Source organism: Cavia porcellus, unplaced genomic scaffold (assembly GCF_034190915.1).
Source record: "Cavia porcellus strain 051 isolate PalLab524CR breed Dunkin Hartley unplaced genomic scaffold, mCavPor4.1 scaffold_32, whole genome shotgun sequence".
Taxonomy (NCBI): Eukaryota; Metazoa; Chordata; class Mammalia; order Rodentia; family Caviidae; genus Cavia; species Cavia porcellus.
This window is the reverse complement of record NW_026947515.1, coordinates 26,305,114-26,323,850: the sequence shown is the minus strand read 5'-3', so window position 1 is coordinate 26,323,850 and position 18,737 is coordinate 26,305,114. Positions and strand designations below refer to the sequence as shown.

The 18,737-nt window shown below is 51.0% G+C and overlaps 1 protein-coding gene across 4 annotated transcripts in view; it reads right to left on the bottom strand.

The window, feature by feature from the left end:
* Positions 1 to 18,737, bottom strand: part of Sec14l1 (SEC14 like lipid binding 1) — a 60,617-nt gene that overhangs the window by 6,228 nt on the left and 35,652 nt on the right. For 3 of the 4 annotated variants that reach the window (XM_063242342.1, XM_063242344.1, XM_063242343.1), the window contains exons 8-16: positions 18,180 to 18,369; positions 16,322 to 16,410; positions 15,128 to 15,198; positions 14,509 to 14,680; positions 14,064 to 14,198; positions 11,623 to 11,757; positions 8,270 to 8,521; positions 7,374 to 7,552; positions 6,910 to 7,011 (exon numbers count right to left, since the gene is read on the bottom strand). In XM_063242342.1, the coding sequence (XP_063098412.1) occupies positions 6,910 to 7,011; positions 7,374 to 7,552; positions 8,270 to 8,521; positions 11,623 to 11,757; positions 14,064 to 14,198; positions 14,509 to 14,680; positions 15,128 to 15,198; positions 16,322 to 16,410; positions 18,180 to 18,369 (1,325 nt within the window). Of the gene's footprint in view, positions 1 to 4,621; positions 5,157 to 6,909; positions 7,012 to 7,373; positions 7,553 to 8,269; positions 8,522 to 11,622; positions 11,758 to 14,063; positions 14,199 to 14,508; positions 14,681 to 15,127; positions 15,199 to 16,321; positions 16,411 to 18,179; positions 18,370 to 18,737 lie in introns of those variants that run through there. The other variant, XM_003464776.5, reaches the window with a different exon arrangement.

Below are 18,737 nucleotides of genomic sequence, written 5' to 3'. Positions count from 1 at the left end.
TTGTAGCTTCTGCATGGAGACTCATTCTTAGCTGTCTTAATTTTTGTTGCCGTTCCTGTCTCCTAAGTCTTCGGTTGAGTCTTGATTTAACATGGACCTAGTGAAGCCAGCCTGCAGGAAGTCACAACTAGGGCAGAGAATTCATGGTATAAAACCCCTGCTGACTCTGTCACCAACACAGTACGCTCAGACTGCAGGGATGAGAAGAGAGAGCTCTGTGGCTGGATGAGAGAGCCCGGCCAGTGGTTCCACAGGAAATGGAGATGCGAGAAATCCAGCCTGGAATTTGGCGTCTGGGAAGCTTTGATAGGGTTCCAGAAGAGGACAGGACTGTATTTGAATAAATGTAGATTGTTGTACATGAATAAATGTAGAACTTTATACATGGAAAAAATTAAGACATCCCCTGAAAACAAGCCCTAGTGCATCTTTGTTGGAGCAATCCTTACAATAAGACCCTGTCTTAGTTTCAGGGAGGCACAGTATGTGGACACACTCACACGCCCCTTCCAGATGGAAACTGACCTGGCAGGTGACCCGGGCATGAGCAACGCGGTGCACTACACACAAGGCCTAGGTGAAGAGACAGGGTCCGCACGCGTGCACATGCTGCTGCTGGCACAACTGTTGTACAGCAATTATTTTTAGTTAAGCAGAAGGGTGCTCTGAACTAACAACAAAAGGTAAAACATAAGCCAGGAACGTCACCTATTACCACAGTCAGGTACCGCGCCCCGTACCTAATGGTGTGCGCCATCCTTACCCGAAACCAGGCTCGTTCCCCCAGCATCGCAAACGTGCTGAGCTGGGCCGCCGCTGGTGTCCAGGCGGCTCACACGGGTGGTGCCGGAGATGGGCCCGCACATGCTCAGCTCGGGTTAAGCACTCGGTCACAGGACTCTTTCCACTCCGTTCTGGGCCTGTAGGACCACCATCCTGTCTGCAGCGTCTGGCTGACCAGAAAGCTGTGACACGTGACTACTGCGTAGGCTGGAGATGGCTTGGCGGTTACTGGGCTGATAAGTCAGAGGAGAGTAGGGCTTAGCTGAGACTGATGTTAATGGGCTTTCCTGGGACCCAGAAGAGCCAAAAGATCAAGTCCAAAGGGGAGGAAACATCTGGCATCCCAGTCTGAGGAAGTCAGGCAGAATTCTGTTGACCTCTGTCCAGATGGGCCTCCATTATCAGGGCGGGACCTTGCTTCACTCGGTCTGTGGATGTACAGTTGAATTCACCCAGAAACAGGTCGCCCCTCCCCCAGGTCAGGCAGCTTCACATCACTCTAACGAAATATCTGAGGTAGTTTAACTTATAAAGAGGAAAGGTTTATTTGGGCTTACAGTTTGGTTGGTTCTGATCCAGTACCTCAGGCCCTGTGGTGGGGCAGCATAATCGTGTCTTGGAGCCATAGAGCTACACCATCCGTCCATGGCCAGGGGGTCCCACTACCCCCTTGCAGGGCACCTGCCCATGACCTAATGCATCCTCCTGGTCTTGCCTCTGAAAGGTTCCACCACCTCCCAGCAGTGCCACCCTGGGGACAGAGCCTGTCATACAGGCCTTTGAGGGTATCCCAAGCTCAAACCAGGGTGACACCTAGATGGGCTTTCATGCCCCTCTGAAGCCAGAAGCTGAGGAGAGAGGACACTGGTGAGTTGAGGAAGAGCCCACCAGGGAGGAGCACTACACACGGGCCCTTCAGGCTGCCGGCCACTCAGGCCCTTGCACCAGGGGACCACTGGGTCATGGGCAGCTGACTGTGCATCAGTCCCCAGCCTGGCCACAGCACACGCGGTGCATTTGAGCTCCTGTGAGCACCTGGGAACAGGACGGAAAGTGGCCCAGGTAAACAGCGACCAGTACCCCCTCCAAGGCAAACTAATTCTCTCTTCTCTCTCCCTCTCTCCCTCTCTCCCTCTCTCTCTCTCTCTCTCTCTCTCTCTCTCACACACACACACACACACACACACACACACACACACACTCCAAAACAACACTGTATCTTTTTACTATACCAAAGACACAGGAACCACCCAAGGCAGATGGCACAAGCCCATGCCTCCATGGAACATGCTCCTCCCACACCTGCCGTCAGGGGTATGTCCTTTTCCTTCTGAGACCTCTTCAGCCAGCTTGAAAGTCCCAGGGAGCACTGGGGGAGGGACACTGCCTGAGTCCAGGCATCCCGGCAGTGCCACCAGGGTCCCTTCCAATCAGTTTTGCTGGATATAAAACGCTTGGTCTTTTGTTGACAAATTGTAATTATTCCATTTGCTACTGGCCTAAAATTTCTGTCCTTGAAAGGTTCCTTTTCCCTCTGTAGCCGCTCCAACTGATTTTTTAAAAAATTCAGTTCCTTTACCAGAATCTTTCCCGATTTCAGTCATTCTCAGGTCACTGCTCCTGCAGTATTATCCATGTTTGATCTTCTTGGTATTTTTGCGTGTGTGATACTGGGGACTAAACCTAGGTCCCTCACACTGAGATACATCCCATTTTTCTTCTTTTTCTTCTTTTTTTTTTTTTTTTTGTATTTAAAACAGGATCTAAGTTGCCCAGATTGCACTGGAACCCGCAATGCTCCTGCCTCAGTCTCCCAGACTGCCGGGATTATAGGTATGCACCACCACACAGTTTGGTCCATCTTCAATACTGACAGTCTTTTTTTCTCTCTCCTTGTGATTTACAGAAGCCCCATTTTTCACTTGGCATTATCTGCTCTTTTGGGGGGTTTTGATTCCTTAAGTCTTAATTTCTGAAATGAGTTTTGAATTGGTTTCCAGTTTTGGAGTTCTGTCATCTCATTTCTGAGTTTTTCTAATTCTCACTTATGCTTTTTATGGCTCATTTTTTCAAGTCTCCTCCCCGCTTTTTATACCAGAAATTGAACTCAGGACCTTGCACTTGCCTATATCCCCAGCCCAACTCCCTTGATTCTAAAATACCTTGGCTTTTCGTTTTAAGGTGAGGTCTTCTTGAACTGCCCAGACTGCCTCAGCCTGTGAAGTAGCCTGGATTAGGTGGTGCCACCATGCCTTGCTTGAAGCCAGCCATTACCTGTCAGCAGGTCTGCTCTGCATCGCAGGGGTGTTACCTGCTTGTGCTTCTCTGTGGCTTTGTATGGACCGGACTTTTCTATTTCTACACCAGTTTTTATGCAGAAGTGTAAGATTTCAGAATGAAGAGGCTCAGGGGCATGTCTCTGGCTTGGGGCTCCCCCTACTGTCGCCCTGGGGGTGTGTGCCTCAGCAGGGGGGTGGGGTGCTTTGGCAATGGGAGGTGGGCGTGCAAGGTGGGGCACCTGGGCTGCCTGGCTCTGGGGTCTTCTGCTGAGCGCACACTAGGTGGGGAGCTCCCCACGCGGACCCTGGGCCACACCGCCCATTCTTCTGACATTTCAGTATTCGACCTCTGCTTTTCCCTGGAAACTATGCCTGTTTGGGGGTCCTGGGGAGATCCTATCAGCGATGTCACAGGACTTCTTTGGGTGGTAGTAGGGACTGACCTCAGGGTCTTGTGCATGCTAGGCAAGCACTCTACCACTGAGCTACACTCCCAGCCCTCTTCACAGGATATTAGCATTGTGGTAGTAAACGAAACACAAGCCATTTGCCACTTTGAAGCATAGGTTCAGCAGTCGACAGGCTTCAGCATGGCGTCCCTGGCCCTTGTGTGGAAAAGCTACCATGAGAACCCTGGCTCTCCAAACCGTCAATTTCCAGGCAACATGCATCACTGGTTCCTGACCACTTTAGTGAAAACACCACCTCCTGACTGAGCTGGAAGGCGACCTGAGGTTTACACTCTGCCACGAGTGACCACACGCAAGGTTTGATGGTCCAGTGGGAAGCACGGTGTCATTCAAGTCACTGTTTCAAGGTGGCCAACTTCTGAAGACAGAAGAGCTGGGCTGCTGGTCAGGGATACTCGGGAGGCCTCCAGCTCTGCCGGGAGAATGTGACCACCAGCAGAGGCTGGAGAGACAGGCCTGACCTGGCCATCGCAGGAACAGCAGAGCACAGGAACTGCCCCGCTTCCGCAGCAGGCAGTGTCTGGGTGTTGCCAAGGCAGGGAACCCCCGACCTGGACTCACGCAGGCATCTTCTGCTTTCCACTCGTGCTGGCTGGACCCCTTGGCTGTGCCCTACAAAGGCCAGATCTCAACAAGAACAGTGAGTGACCTCAGTCTCCAGTGGGAAGAGCTGCCAGTCTCTGTACCCTGAAAGCCAGTGATGCCCACCCCACTGAGCCTGGGGGCTCTGCTGCTGCAGGCCCCAGGTACAGAGAAGCTGGACAAGGCACCCAGGCTGTGGTGGGCCCACAGCTGACGATTTTATCTGCGGCAGCGCTGTGCTTAACGTAAGCCATTTTGTCATTACAGGAACATTGTGTTGGTATCAGGGCAGCGCACTCCTATTTGATCCAGCTGAGTTAGGCCCACGCACTGTGCGGGAAGGACCCACAGCCCTAATCATGACCTGCACAGCCGGACAGTGCCTGCGCGGCCACGGCCTGTTCTCTGGCCTCAGCAGGACCCTTGGTCCCACAGTCTCTGCAGTCTCCTATCAATTTCAAACTTTTTATGGGACATTTTCATAGAAAGGGAAAAAAAACACTGCTCTTTAAACAGTTCACATTTATTATTGGTAACAATAAAAAAATCTTTTAAAGACTATCAGTATTATATTACCAAGAGCGAGGTAATATGCTTACAAAACATTTACAGAATTTGATATACAAATGTTGAATTTAGGAAGGAAAGTGAATTAAGATGCTAGTATTAGGAGGGAAAACCAAAAGAATCGTTAGTACTGAAAAAGGGGAAGGACAGCAGCATCTTTTAAAAAGTGGCAGGACACAAAAGACACGGCGGACTACAAGATCAGGTCACACACGTCCTGCAGCTCCTGCAAGGACAAGGTGGCGCATTCCTCAGGGACCCTGCAAGCATCTGTGTGGTCGTGTGCTTTGAACTCTTAAAGATGCCTCAGTTCTTTGGGGGTAAACAGTGCCACTTCCGAATCAACTTATAAAGGACAGATCTTCAGCATAGGGTGGGGACATGGCTGCAATTCAAAGAGTTCTAGAAACATCTCTGGGCACATGTGGACTGTTGAGTGAAGCATTTTCTTGGCAGCTGTCAGCAAAATCGCCATCTGAGACAGAGGACAGGGAGAGGAGAGACAGAGACAGAGAGACAGAGAGAAGGGACCATCTTCAGGTCCTCAGAACCTGGGGATGGGAAGCGCTAGCAGAAGCAGAGCAGCCGTGCAAGCCGGCCCTGCCGTGCTTTCTAGAAGCAAGGCTTTGGGGCCGATGGGCGCGTGCTCTGTATGAGAACCATGCAGCGAGGCGGGCGGGGCAGGCCTGCCTGTGTCTCAGGGTACAGGGAGCCAGAGGGGTTCAGCTGACTGACACAGGGCTGCGCAGTCTCTCCCCACACACACCAGACACCTGTGGCATGGGTACGCTCCACGGACCTCTCCAGTCACATGGCCACCCACCCATCTGATGCCTCGGAGCAGCCAAGACCACGCACTCTAGGAGTGAGGTGCTCACTGTGATGTCCCTGCAGGCTTTGGCACACATTTCTGGACGCTCCTGCTATGCACATGGAGAGCAGCCCTATGCAACTTCTGGACAGATTTGTAAATAATCTGCTCGTCCTGTAAAATGCTAGGAAAAAAAATGAAGACCTGCACAGGACACAGCAGGCTCTGTCACTGGCAGGTGAAGAGAATACACAAGGGGAAAATCCTTTCATAGTCTGGCTGGCTTCTATGAAGACTCCCTTGTCACTTAAACTGCATTTCTTTTTTTTTTTGGTACCAGGGATCAAGCTCAATGATCTCGAGTTTGCCAAGCAGGCACGCCGTTGAGCTAAACTCCCGGCCTTTGAACTACACTTCTACCCTCCTGCCACACGCTCACACACACACACGCACACCTGCAAAGCAGCAGGGGCTCCGCCAGCCACGAGGCACTGTGGGACCCTTCCAGGTCGCTAACAAGCACGGTGCCCGCAGATCAGAAACAGCCAACACAGCACACTGTTCCCAAGATGCCCTCCTAGAGCGGCCGGGAATTGGCCAGGCCAAGGAGGTGAGCGGCTGGCAGGCAGAGGAGGAAGATGAGCAGTGGGCAGAGGCCTCCCTGCAGGAGAGCAGCACCCAGAGGGAAGGAGAGCGCCCCACCCAGGTCCACAGACAGAAGAGTGCTGTTTGGAAAATACTACAAGATGTGGGAACGAGGAAGAGCAATGTTTAATGATGGTGGTGTTCTCTTGGAGTCATGGGGAGCTCCCGGCAGCCCCTCCTGAGGCACCAGTGCCCACTCAGGAGCAGCAGGTAGACCAGCTAGGGCTGCCCGAGTCCTCAGAAGAAAGGAACCTGGGGATTGCCACGAACCCACCGACCACGCTAACAGGGAGCTGAGAGGACTGCAATGCAGCTCAGGGTGGCAGCCGAGGCTTCCGTCCCAAGGGAGAAGGTGGGCTCGTCTCTGCAGGGCATCAGAGTAAGTCACTCACTAGTGGGCAAGGTGTTTGTTGGAAAAATTTTTTGCATCATCTGAGATGAAGTCGATCTTTTAACCAGCATATAAACTACTTGTCTTTCAGGAGAGCCCTTGTGCTCTGGTTTGATTCTGTGCACGTTGTATACAAAATCTATGGCTATTGAGTTAACATGAGGGTTAGAGTTAAAACTTCCTGTCAAGATAGTTTTGGGATCAAATGACTACATTTACCACCTGGAGAGCCTCTGCTATCTAGAGGGCGAGAGGAGTCTGCACAACGCTGCCTGCGGTGGCCAGCAGGCCGGCAGGCAGGCAGGCAGGCAGAGCACGGCGGGCTGTCCAGCAGGCGCGGCTGTCCCCTCTGACCGCTAGGCACAGGCTTCGCAGCACTACCTGGAAATCATGGAGCTGGAGTGAGACTGGCTGGAGGAAGTGGTGGCGGCGCTCAGCTGGGAGAACCCACTGTGGCTGGACTCCAGGCTGGTCATGGAACCTCTGCAAACAGCACAGGGGTGGGACGAGGTGTAAGGACCCGGCCATGAGCCACCTGCCTACCCACACCACCCTGCTCTGTTCCTCATCCCCACTTACAAGTGGAGATGGACCGCGACTGTCCCACTGCAGGACACAGCTTCCTATACCCTCCAGGGGCGACAACGCGTGCTAACCAAAGGTGAAGTCAGTTCCATCCCTCTGATACTTTCCCACGACAGTGCAAGGCCAAAGCCAATGAGCGAGCCCAAAGCTGCTCCTCCAGTGCCCCCACAATTTGCTATCCCTGTTGATCAGAGCCAGGGCCCCAAGCCTCCGATGTCACTTCTTGCTCTGTCTTGTAAGCTGGGCACCTACTACAGTACCTGAAATCCTCGGACCCGATCACTTCGGTGTAGTACATCACTTTGCACTTGTGAGAGGAGACCTGCAGCGAGGCCAGCACGTCATCCACCCGTGGCAGGTTGGTGGCCGCACACGCTGGCATGCTGTGGAACTTCCACTGCAGGATGTAGAAGCCCGGCCACCTGGTCACATGTGAGCCCTAGAACAAGGAAGGCGGGTGAGCACCTCTTGCCCAGTCCCCATCTTAAAATGGTCTGCGAGGATCATGGGAGCAATCTCTGAGTCTCGCCCGTGACCATGTCCACCTGGTTACAGACCTGTGGCTTTCATTATCAGGAAGTGATCTGATAGTGTCCTTCCATATGCTGGAAGCCACAGGAGCACTATGTCCCTATCACCTGCAAGGCCCCACAGCTTGTAGCTTTTGGCTCAGGACAAAGGCCAGGAAGAAACACGCCAGGTCCCATGCTGCTATGAAGGCCAGAGGCAGCGGAGGGCAGCCAGGCTGGGCACAAGCACTCAAGACAGAGGCCAGGACATGAGACACGAGTGCACAGCACTTTACACAGCCACCTACTAGGACATAGGCACCACAATGCTCACCCCGCTGCATCTGTGCAGGGCCACTCTTTCCAGAGGAACAGGCAAAGTGGGTCTCACACACGTCACCTGGGACCGAGCTACGTGCACATGGAACTCCTCTCCTCCCTGTCGCACGCTGTCTAGATTCACGCACCTCAGCAAATGCTGAGTTCTGCCTCAGCCCTGTGAGGCCTGAGTCTTTCTCTCCAAGACTCACCCAGCTTCCCAGGTCTCTCACCCCAGTAACTAGGCAACACCTCCAGGAGCCAGGGGCGTGGGGAGACGCCTGCTGACCAAACAGCACAGCCCCGCTGCACCCAGCAGCAGGCCCTACCTGCACGCTCTCGCCTTCCTTACAGATGAGCGGCGACTCCACCATGCTGTAGTCGCGGCCCAGCTGCCAGAGCCTGTCTATGAGCTGCACGTTGTTCCCGCCTGGAGAGGCGATGCTGTGGGCACCCAGCGAGTCCTTTTTCGGCGGCTGTGGCGACCTCTTGGAGTGATAGATGTTAAAGACAATGTCCCCTTTGCACACATCAAAATCCCAAGTGATCACTGAAGAGGCCTCCACGATCTGGATGAGAATCTGCAGAGCAGAGAGCAATCAGCTGGCCAGGCCGGGCCCGGCCGCAGACGCCAGGCTGTTTCGCAGGCACTTCACAGCCCAGACCTGTGTGTGGGGTGGGGATGGCGTGGATCGCGGCAAGTGACTCTCTTCTCTTCACCCAGGTCACCCAAACAGCCGAGCGCCACCGGCTCTTCCTGCTTCTAAGAGCAGTTCTTGCTGTGTCACGCACACATCAAGCTCTGCGCTTTCTGTGATCAGCACCCCTCGTGGCCCCGCTCAGCCTGCATCACCTCAGCCGGCATTCTAAGCAATGGGGTTTCCCGACCCGACAGAAGCCCTGGGGCCTGCACACAGAGACTGGGTGGCCTGCTCTGAGCAGGAGGACAGCAGCAACCCTGCAGAGATGAGGCAAGGTGAGACAGGCAGAGGTGGTGAGGCCGCGTGCTGGACACAAGCTGGGCGGGAGCACTGCCAACTGCCTAAGGGAGCAGCAGCAGACTGGCCGGGCGGGCAGAAAGGGGTGAGCCAGCCAAAAGCCAGGATCTCCTTCTATTGGAAAGCTTTTGCACAGCAAGAGAAACCACCAACAGAGGGAAGAGACAGCCCACAGTGTGAGTAAAATGTCTGCCAGCTGTTCCTCAAAGGATCACTACCTAGATATAAGGAACTCAAAAAAACCCCAAATTTAAAAACCCAATCCAAAAACAGGCATCTGAAATGCACAGGCACTTCTCAGATGGAGAAACAGAAATGGCAAATATATGAAAAAGTGTTCAAGATCACTGGTTATTCAAGAGATGCAAATTAAAACACCACAGATTCCATCTCTCCCCAGAAAGCACGGCTAGTATCAGGAAATCGACCAACAACAAATGCTGGAGGGGCTGTGGGGAAAAGGAACTCTTCTCCATTGTTGGTGAGAGTGTAAACTGGTGCAACTACTATGGAAATTAATGTGGAGATTCCTCAAAAATCTAGGATTGGAGGTCCCGTTCACCCCCACTACTCCCATCTTGGTATCTTCCCAAAAGAATTAAAAACATCAGACCACTGCAATCCACGCAGTCTCATGTATATAGCACGGCACAATCGGAAATAACCAAATCGTGGAAACAGCCTAAATGCTCATCAACTGGTGGATGGATAAACATGGTTTTTTGTTTTTGTTTTTGAATACAATGGAGCAATACTACTATGCCACAAAGGACAAACTCGAGACATTTCTAGGTAAATGGATGCATTCTGAGACCTTATTTCACTGTTAAGTGAAATAAACCTGACACACAAGTGTGCAAATATCACTTTGTTTCTCTGGTGCGAAAAACCAAGTGTAAAGAAGGACCAAAATGTATAATAAGTACTGTGAAATAGTAAAAAATCAGGGAGGGGGAAAGAAAAGGAAAGCAAAAAATGGAAATAAAGCTTTTTTAACTGGGGAAGGAAGAAAGGATTGAAGAAATGGTAGGGGAATGAGAAAAAAAATCAAGTTATGTCATCTAGAGGTACAAATTCTACATGATGAATGTGATCACTGGACCAGGGACTTAGCTCAGTGGCACAAGTGCCTGCCTGGCAAGCACAAGGTCGTAAATTCAATGCCTGGTACCAGGGGAAGAAAACTGAACATGATCATTATTATACCTAAAATGTACCCATAAAATCTGACTGGAAGGAAGGAAGTGACAAGCCACAGCTGGGGGCAGAAGGGAGGGGAGGCACCTGGTGCTGAGTGCCAACCCAACCAGGATTTCACCCTGAGCAACACAAGGCTTCCCAGCAGCATGATCAAAGCCACAGCTCCCAAAGATTCCCAGGGAAGACGCGGCAGCAGGTGCTGGGCAGAGCTCTGGGCTCACTGGCCTCCGCCCCACCCCGCCCTTCTGCGCCAGCCAGCTGCGCAGACACCCCAGCCCCTAGCAGCAGTCAGCAAGGCACGGCAGGCCTCTCAGGCGGCACTGTGTGTGGCACTGAGTGCTTTCAGCCAAGCAGCTCCCAAGGGGCAGGTTCTTCCTAAGACCTCTGCCCCTCTGCACAATGGGGACACTGATGTCAGGCTTCCTTCAGCTGTCACACGGTGACATTTGTGCTTTCCTCATTCCCCAAGAAGTGGCTCAAGTCTTTTTCCTTCTCCTGCTCCGGGGTTTACGGTGCCCTGTAATTCACAGGAGGCAGGCTACACTGCTAAGCTCTTGTAACACACAAGACTGATGGTTATCTAGTCACAAACAACTGTTCTTCCCTGCCGGTTTTCACCTAAAAAGAAATTAATAGAAGGATTCTCAGGACAGTTACGTAAATTTCACTCTCCCTAGGAGATCCTTGAGGAAGGCAACTCAAATACGTGTTCGCAGTTCAACCCATAGCGGCAGTGCTGCCCAGCCAAGTACCCCCAATGCAGAGTCAGCTGTGCAGAAAGACACCAGCAATGGGGGGCAGCAGGTGGCTGCACCAGGGGCCTGGCAGAAGCAGTCAGGGTCGGGTCTTGGCCACCACTGTGGGTCGAAACAGCACTGCGCTGTGAATGCCTCCTCCGTGCAAGGCACTGATGCTGGCGCCAGCGGCCAGCAGCCATGAGCCTGCCCTTGAGCTCAGGGAAGGAGGCCACTGTGGTCCTCACACCTCAGGTCACACACAACGCGAAACGACAGACACGTGATGATGTCACCAGGAATGCTCTCATCTCCACACCACAGTGTGACTGCAAGAAGACAGAGCAGAGTTGTGCTCACTTCTCCTCAATCCTCAAGATGGACAGAAGTCAGCAGTCCCTCAGGAGATACACACAGCCAGAGCCCCGTCAAAAGAAAACCAGCAAAAGACACTCTGTACCAGCACTGTTTCTAAACTGAGCTATGGAGATGAATACAACCTTCCCGCATGGAAAGATGTGCTCTTTGTATCCGTGTCAAGGGTAAAACAGAAATCACGAGACCAAGCTGCCTTCAAGGCACTCTGTGACTGAACACAGTGATTTCTGTTCCACTCTGACAGACCCTTGCTCTTCCACATCAACATTTACCACACTACATCACCTGGGTCTAAACCTAAATGCACAGGCTGGAGAGCAGGCCGGCTGCTGGGTGGGACAGCCCTGGGGAGGGGGGGCCCTCGCAGAATACCTCATGCGGGGCACCCTTGAACACGCTCGCAGACTGGTAGATGGTTTCGGTCCAGAGCTTCAGGTCTTCGTTTTCTAGCTCCTCTGCAGTCCTATACAGAGACTTGGGAACCAGGCCGCCCTCTGGCACTTCACACTGGAAATGCAAACACAGCGGTGAATGCTCTGCCAATAGTCCGCCTCTGAACACAGTGCAGCTGGGCAGCACCGCACCCCAGCATTTGGCTCCCGGAAGCAGCTCAGAAATGGAAAACGCTAGCAAGGGCATACAATACAATATTCTGTACTGCCTAGCAAGACACTTTAAAAACCACTTAAGTACATGTGTTTTATTTTGAATAAATGAGGATAAGTTGAAAATGGCTTACCACAGAACTCATGCTAATATGCACAAAGTACTGGACTCAATCACTAAGGCCATTTTGTAGGAGAATTAAAGGAATTTACATTGTGCTACAAAGGAACATGTGAAGGAAAGAGTTTTATATCCAACAACTACAGGAATTATTTTTATGAGGAATCACTGGGGCTGGGTATGTGGCTCTGAAGTAGGGTGCATGCCTATGCGCGAGCCCCTAGGTTCGATCCTTGGCACCAGAGGTGAAAAAGGAAAGAGAAATTATGCTCCAGATAAATAATCAGGCAGGCAGGCTGGCACATGACTATAATCCTAGCATGCAGGAGGCTGAGGCAGAAGGATTGTAGCAAGTTTGAGACCAGCCTGGGCTACAAAGTGAACTCCAGGCCAGCCCGAACTGCGTAGCAAGACTCTGTCTCAAAAAGACCAAAAATAAAAGATACATAACCAAGGGCCAGGGATACAGCTCAGTAGCACAGCGCCAGCCTGGCAAGTGCTAGGTCCTGAGTTTGAGTACCAGTTTTTTATATACAGATATATATATACACACACATACATATACACACACATATGGCCAGTGATTAAAGCTTCACATGTAACTCAGGTCAAATAACTGACCTATGATATAATCTAAAAATTAATAAAGGACAATTTTAAATTTATTTGAAGAGCCAGGTGTGATGGCGCACTCCTGTAATCCCAGCACTTGGGCGGCTGAGGCAGCCCAATTGTTTTAAGTTTGAAAACAGCCTGGGCTACAAAGTGAGCCCAAGGCCAGCCTGAACCACAAAAAGACCCTGTTTCAAAAAGACAATCAACCAATCAATCAGTCAATAAATTTGAAATAGGCTAAGTTGAATTAGAATTTCTATGTATAATAAATTCCTAATTAACCTTGATTCAATGACTTCATGCTCGAGTTCATAAAAAACAAACAGCAGGTCCTGGGCTCCCAGTACAGCAGGAATGGGAAAACGTCCTGACAGTCCTGACAATGACAGCACTCCTCAGTTCAATTCCCTTGGGCCACAGGAAAGCAGACCTGCTGGGGAGCTGCACAGAGGTCGCCTGCGGAGGGCAGCACAGGGACAGCGGGCTGACTAGTCCAGCGCAGGGCAGCAGCACAGGCCTCTGAGGAAGGCTGAGTGACACACCACCGTTGCCCTCCCAGGGCAACTAGCTTGTCCAAGAAGAGCAGTTTGTGTTTCAACCAACTTGGCCCCCTGGTTTAATCTCAGAGGTACTTGCTAAATTAAGAGTCCTGTAATTTACTTGTTCTTTGCTCTACCTTGCAATTATGACTGCAATTTCTTTAAAGCAGAACTGGTAAACTGAGAGTTAAAATCTTACATTTTCTAAACCCCTTAACCTTTTAGCAAGATTGCCCTAGAAATCCAATTCCTTAGCTGGAGCAATGAAACAAGTCAGATCCAGCGTGTGAACACCTCCAAGGGGAACTTGAGGCCGAAGGGCAGGTGGCAGCCGCCTCTGACGCACGCGCTGGACCGCCCCCCATCCCGCCCATCTCCTGCCTCACAGGGGCAGCTGTGCGCGGGTGGCAAAGCCTCCCCGTCCCAGCCTCTCTGCTTCTGCCTCACCGTACAACAGTCTGGGGGAGCAGGCCTTTGGCTGGTGACCCAGAGCCTCAGTTTCTTAATACCCAGCCTCTCATTGTCTTAGAACCTCAGACTTTCAGAAAAGAGAACCAGGCTCTTCCCACTTCCCACTTTAAAAATGTTATCCTGGCTCATGTACTGTCAAGGGAGAAGCTGAGCCCTGGATCAGTCCCCAGTGCACTGTGCAGGGTTGGAACGGAGTGCAGCTCACACGTTCAGTGGCTCGCCTGGGCTCCGGAGCAAAGCAAGCTATACTCGGACTCCAGGCGCACTCACTTAGTGCGTAACTCACAAAGACTGCATGCCGTCAACATTACCGGAGTAGCCCACTCCGTTCAACCCTGGGACACAGGTCACCGACAAGAAAATAAAAACTAACACAGGTAACTCAAAGTAAAAGTTGTGCAAACTAGTGTGTAAATCAGTTCCCCAAATGTTGGAACATGCGACTCCCCGCCTGATACACACCATGCACTCCCCACTCAGGAAATCTGGAATAATCTCTTTATCGATGTAATCAAGCAAGCCGCCTGGACCCTGGTAGTCATTTCCTGCATAAATGAGGAATTTCCTTCTGGTATTGTCATCAATGAATGGACTAACCTGAAATCAATCAGAAAAAAATTGTTAACATGCTTTGCTGCTGACTTTTAAAGATCAAAATTATGGCACTATGTGTGTGGGGTTTGGATTTAATGCACTTTTCCTATAAAGTCTACTTGCACAGCATTAGGAGACAAAGACAATTGAGCTTCATTTCTTGCTTTAAAATTGAAAATTTTCATGTCGTTGCACATTTGTTTTGTTTTTTCCTAACTAGTTAAGAGCTATGGTCGTAAGTATGGCCATGTAGACACACGAGTATCTAATTTCCAAATGGCTAACGGTCATTGCAGAACAGCATCAAACCCACCAGCGTCCAGAGGACAGGGAAGACCCGGGGAGCCCGGAGGATGAGGAGGCGGCCCAGCGTCTCCGGGTAGTTGGCCTCCACCACCTCGATGATGCGCAGCAGGGCCTTGACACCGGGTCTCCACAGGTGGCGCATGTTCAAACCTTCAAGGTCCACCAGGCAGGTCCAGGAGCTAGGGGTGTGGAGATGTGTCTTATTCAACAGACAGCATCCTGGCAAGCAGTAGCCTGTATTTTTTCTTTTGATTTTATAAAAGTCATTTATAGCCGTTTCCAAATTCATCCCAGTGTAATCACAGTGCTCTGAGCTCTGTTTATATAGACTTGTACAGAACACTTGGACTCCATGTGACAGGACCAGTCCTGAACTAGCAAAGCGATTGATGCTCCCTGCCAGCCAGCAGAGCCCCTCGGGGTGCTCAGTGGCCAGTGAGTGAGGCACAAACCCTGTCCTCACCTGCTAACCCAACCCGCTGTCCACAGGTGCATGTCTGGCATTTAATTCGCCTTAGAACACCTCAGAAAATGGGGAATTACCAGATTGGTTTAAAACATCAACTGGAAACATTTAATTCATATCCTTAATAAGCTGAAAGGAAAAAGCAAAACCTTCTACCTACCTGATTGGCCGACCAAAGACTTTTGTGTTTTCTTCACACCGCCTCAGCCCCTCCTCATTTATAGATAGTACCTGCACAGAAAGAACCGTAAAGACAGGCTGGGGTGCGCCAGGACTTAGCTCCGCAGCTCAAGCACTTGCCTGGTGAGCGCGAGGTTGAGTTCAATCCCCATTACCAAAAATAAAAATGAAAAAATAAACAAAGCTAGGCCAGGGTTGGCCTCAGAAGGTGTGGTCAGCTGTGAGAGCACAGGGCACTCATACAGCAGATGGGGGGTGGGGGGCGCGTGCACACCAAGGGAACCGTCACTCGCCAGGCATCACTGCCATGGAAGACAAGCTTACTCTCAGAAGAAAACACTGCAACTTGGCACAGAAGCTCTGTCAGCTCAGGGAGTCCCCAGGTGACCAGAGAATGAGACTCCAGCTCCGAGCCTTGAGAACAGACGCTTTGGGAGGGCAAGAGGGAGGAGTGAAATATGGGACACCCTGGCCCAGAGCACCGCCTGAGAAGGGCAGTGTGGGGACAGCCTGAGTGAGGCTCTAGAGAGGCCTTTCATTCACAGTGACAGTGACAAGGCCTCCTTGTGCAAGAACTCCCTGTCTTCAAATCTGAGTGTGCACATGTGCATACACACACAGTGCTGGGGCGGGGGGAGACAGAAACCTAACAGAAGACAGCTCAAAGCACCAACAACGGCCGTTCCAGGAGTGGGGTTGTGGATGTGTCCGTTTACATGTCTGTTTTTCAAGAGTGGATTCTTCTCTGGGTACAGAACTCCACTGCGGTGCAGTGATGGAGGCTGCACAGAAAAGCCTGGGGAAGGCACGGGGTGGCCTCAAGTCTGGAGCAACAGGTCAGCGACTAGAGAAGAGACCCTTGGCATCCAGGGAGAGTGCCAGGAGAAAGCAGTCTCTCCAGAGGGTCAGACTCCAGGTATGGGACATGGAAGCTCAAACAGAATTCCCAGCAGACATCTCGACTAGACACACTGCTTCACTGAGTCTTCCACAGTGTCGGAAGACAGTTTTATAACTTCTGTGCCTTCTAAATTTTTATATATAGATCAGTAGATTTTCCTTTCTCACTGCAAGAGGGCCGGCTTGTCACAGCAACCCCTCGTGGGGTCACAGTCCTGCTGGCAGAGAACAGGAGGCCAAGCTGGCCTGCGCCCAGTACCCAGAGAAAACTCACATATCGCAGCAGTGCTTCCTCTCCGAGGGCCCTCACCAGGCCTTTGGTGTCCATCTGCCCGAGCCTGAGCACATAGAGTGGCCGCCCGTCTGCAGGGGAGGAGCGAGAAAAGCTGTTATCAGCACCCCCCCCCCACTGAGGCAGGGGAGTGCCTGCTGCTGCCTGTGAGGCTGTGGGCCCAGCTCCCATGTGGGGAGCATGGCAGAGCTCCCCCTGCTCCTTCGTGCTGCGGGTGAGCCAGACGCTCTCTGCTACGCTGACAGGCAGCAACTGGTTTCCACATGGGTGAGTGTCTAGCACTTGCCTCCAACAAAATATGGAAAGAAAAACAGGCCACTGGGGAGGGCGGGAGCCTGCAGACCTGCTGGGAGAGGGGAGCCTCGCCTGGCCACAGCGCCACCTCCCTGTGGGGCCCAAAGTTGCTGGGTGCTGAGCCCGCGCTGAATGCCTAGCGGCAGGGGAGGGGCTGCTCACATGCTCTTCATGAATACAGAACTCTTTGAAAATGGCTTTCCTTAGTTAAAAGATTGTTACTTCACAGGTTACTAAAAAGTTAATATCAAGACTTTTTAAAAGTTTTCCTCAATTTTTACTGTTTTCCTCAATTTTTACTAGTTTTCCTCAATTTTTACTAAGAACCAAAATAAGTGAAAATGTTCTTAGCCAGGCATGGTGGCACATGCCTGTAATCCCAACACTTGAGAGGCTGAGGCAGGAGGATTGTTTCGAGTTCAGCCTGGGCTACAAAGTGAGCTCAAGGCCAGTCTGAACTGCATAGCGAGATCCTGTCTCAAAAAGACCAAAAAAAAAAGGACAGACCCTGTCCCCCCAGGCAGTGTTCTCTAGTCTCCTGCCTCAGGGAGCTGCAGAGAGATAAACAGGGCAGCAGATCCATTCTGGTGGGGGACCAACACCCAGCTTCTTTCCAGGTGGCCTGCCACCTGGTGAGTCTCACTTCTGAGGATGATCTGGCCTTAGCTTCATTTACACAAAGCAAAATGTTTTCTGTGCTTCCAAATCTTACAGAAAAGCAAATTTACAAAAAGTTTCTTCTGACATTTAGTAAGACACCTGTCAACATTTCACTACCAAACTTTCTAATCTTCTGAAGACTGGATCAGGAGATAGAATAAATATAAATTCTAGGTTTCTAATAAAAATTAATAAAGTTACAATTAATCTGGAGAAATGCAATCATGTAAGACAGGGAAGCTAGACAAGTCAGAGCCACTCCATTTTGAAATGACTTGTTCAGACACAAAAGAGGGCACCTCTTTTCTGTACATGAGATCCTCTCTGCCCCATCGAGCCGTGAAGCACAAGGAGAGGGACCCCATGGGAGGGCAAGCACTCTCGCAAGGTGGCCTGGTACATAATGTATACAGCTGATCTCTGAACACCTTCATCTTTGGTGCCTTCCTCAATCTACGCCTGTATACTCTCCAGAGCAGAACTGTGTTCTGCATGGTTGTGATACAGAAACCTGGCTGGACATTTTGCTCCAGTTGTGAAGGTTAAGCTACTGAAACTCCTCTATTAACAGTGTCACTGAAAAAATTACCTTCTAAGGTTTTGGTTTAATTGGTCCAACAAGACTCCACTGAACTAAGAAAGGAGCAAAGTCATTTGCCTCAGGGTGAAGTAAATCCTAAAAGAGGAAGTGAAGCATTACAACCCCTTGCTGGCCACCCCCAAGAAACCTCTCACCAGATGATTCACTGGGGACAGCTTCAAGTCCTCAGTTAGGAGGCTAGCACTCATCAGCCTCACACCCATTTTATGGCAGGAGATCTCAGGGTATTCAGTGACTCCCAAGACAGACAATGACAGAGGCACGGAGATGTCAGGTTTACCCTACCTTTGTCATGGTGATGCCAGCCTCCGGCGTAGTAATCCTGAAGGACCTGTGGCGGGGTCCAGGTGTCCAGGATGTAGTCCACCTGGTGTTGCTTTCGCCAAGTTAATGACTGACACATGATCTCCCTGGCTTTGTCAATATTAAAATCCCGAGCCCGTAAGAACCGAAGAATATGTTCATCCTTTGGGATCTAGGAAGAGGAGAAGGTGCTTCTAAGCAGTGTGAAATGTTCAGAGTTGTCAAGGGAAAATACCAAGTTGCTAAGGGAATAAAACTCCACAGCTCCCACCTCTTCTCAGCAGTGAGCTGCACTGTTTCACTGTAAAATGAGTGGATTCTGAAGCTGAGAGTGCTTGCTTAGCAATGCACAAAGCCCTGCGTGAAATCCCCAGCACTATCAAAATAAAAAACATCTATTCCCAGAAAAAAATCTTCCCTGATGCTTTAGAAAACCAGCGTTATTAGCCAAGCATGGTGGTGCACCCTGTAATCCCAGCACTCAAGAGGTTGAAGCAGGAGGATCATTGCATTTTCGAGACCAGCCTGGGCTACAAAGTG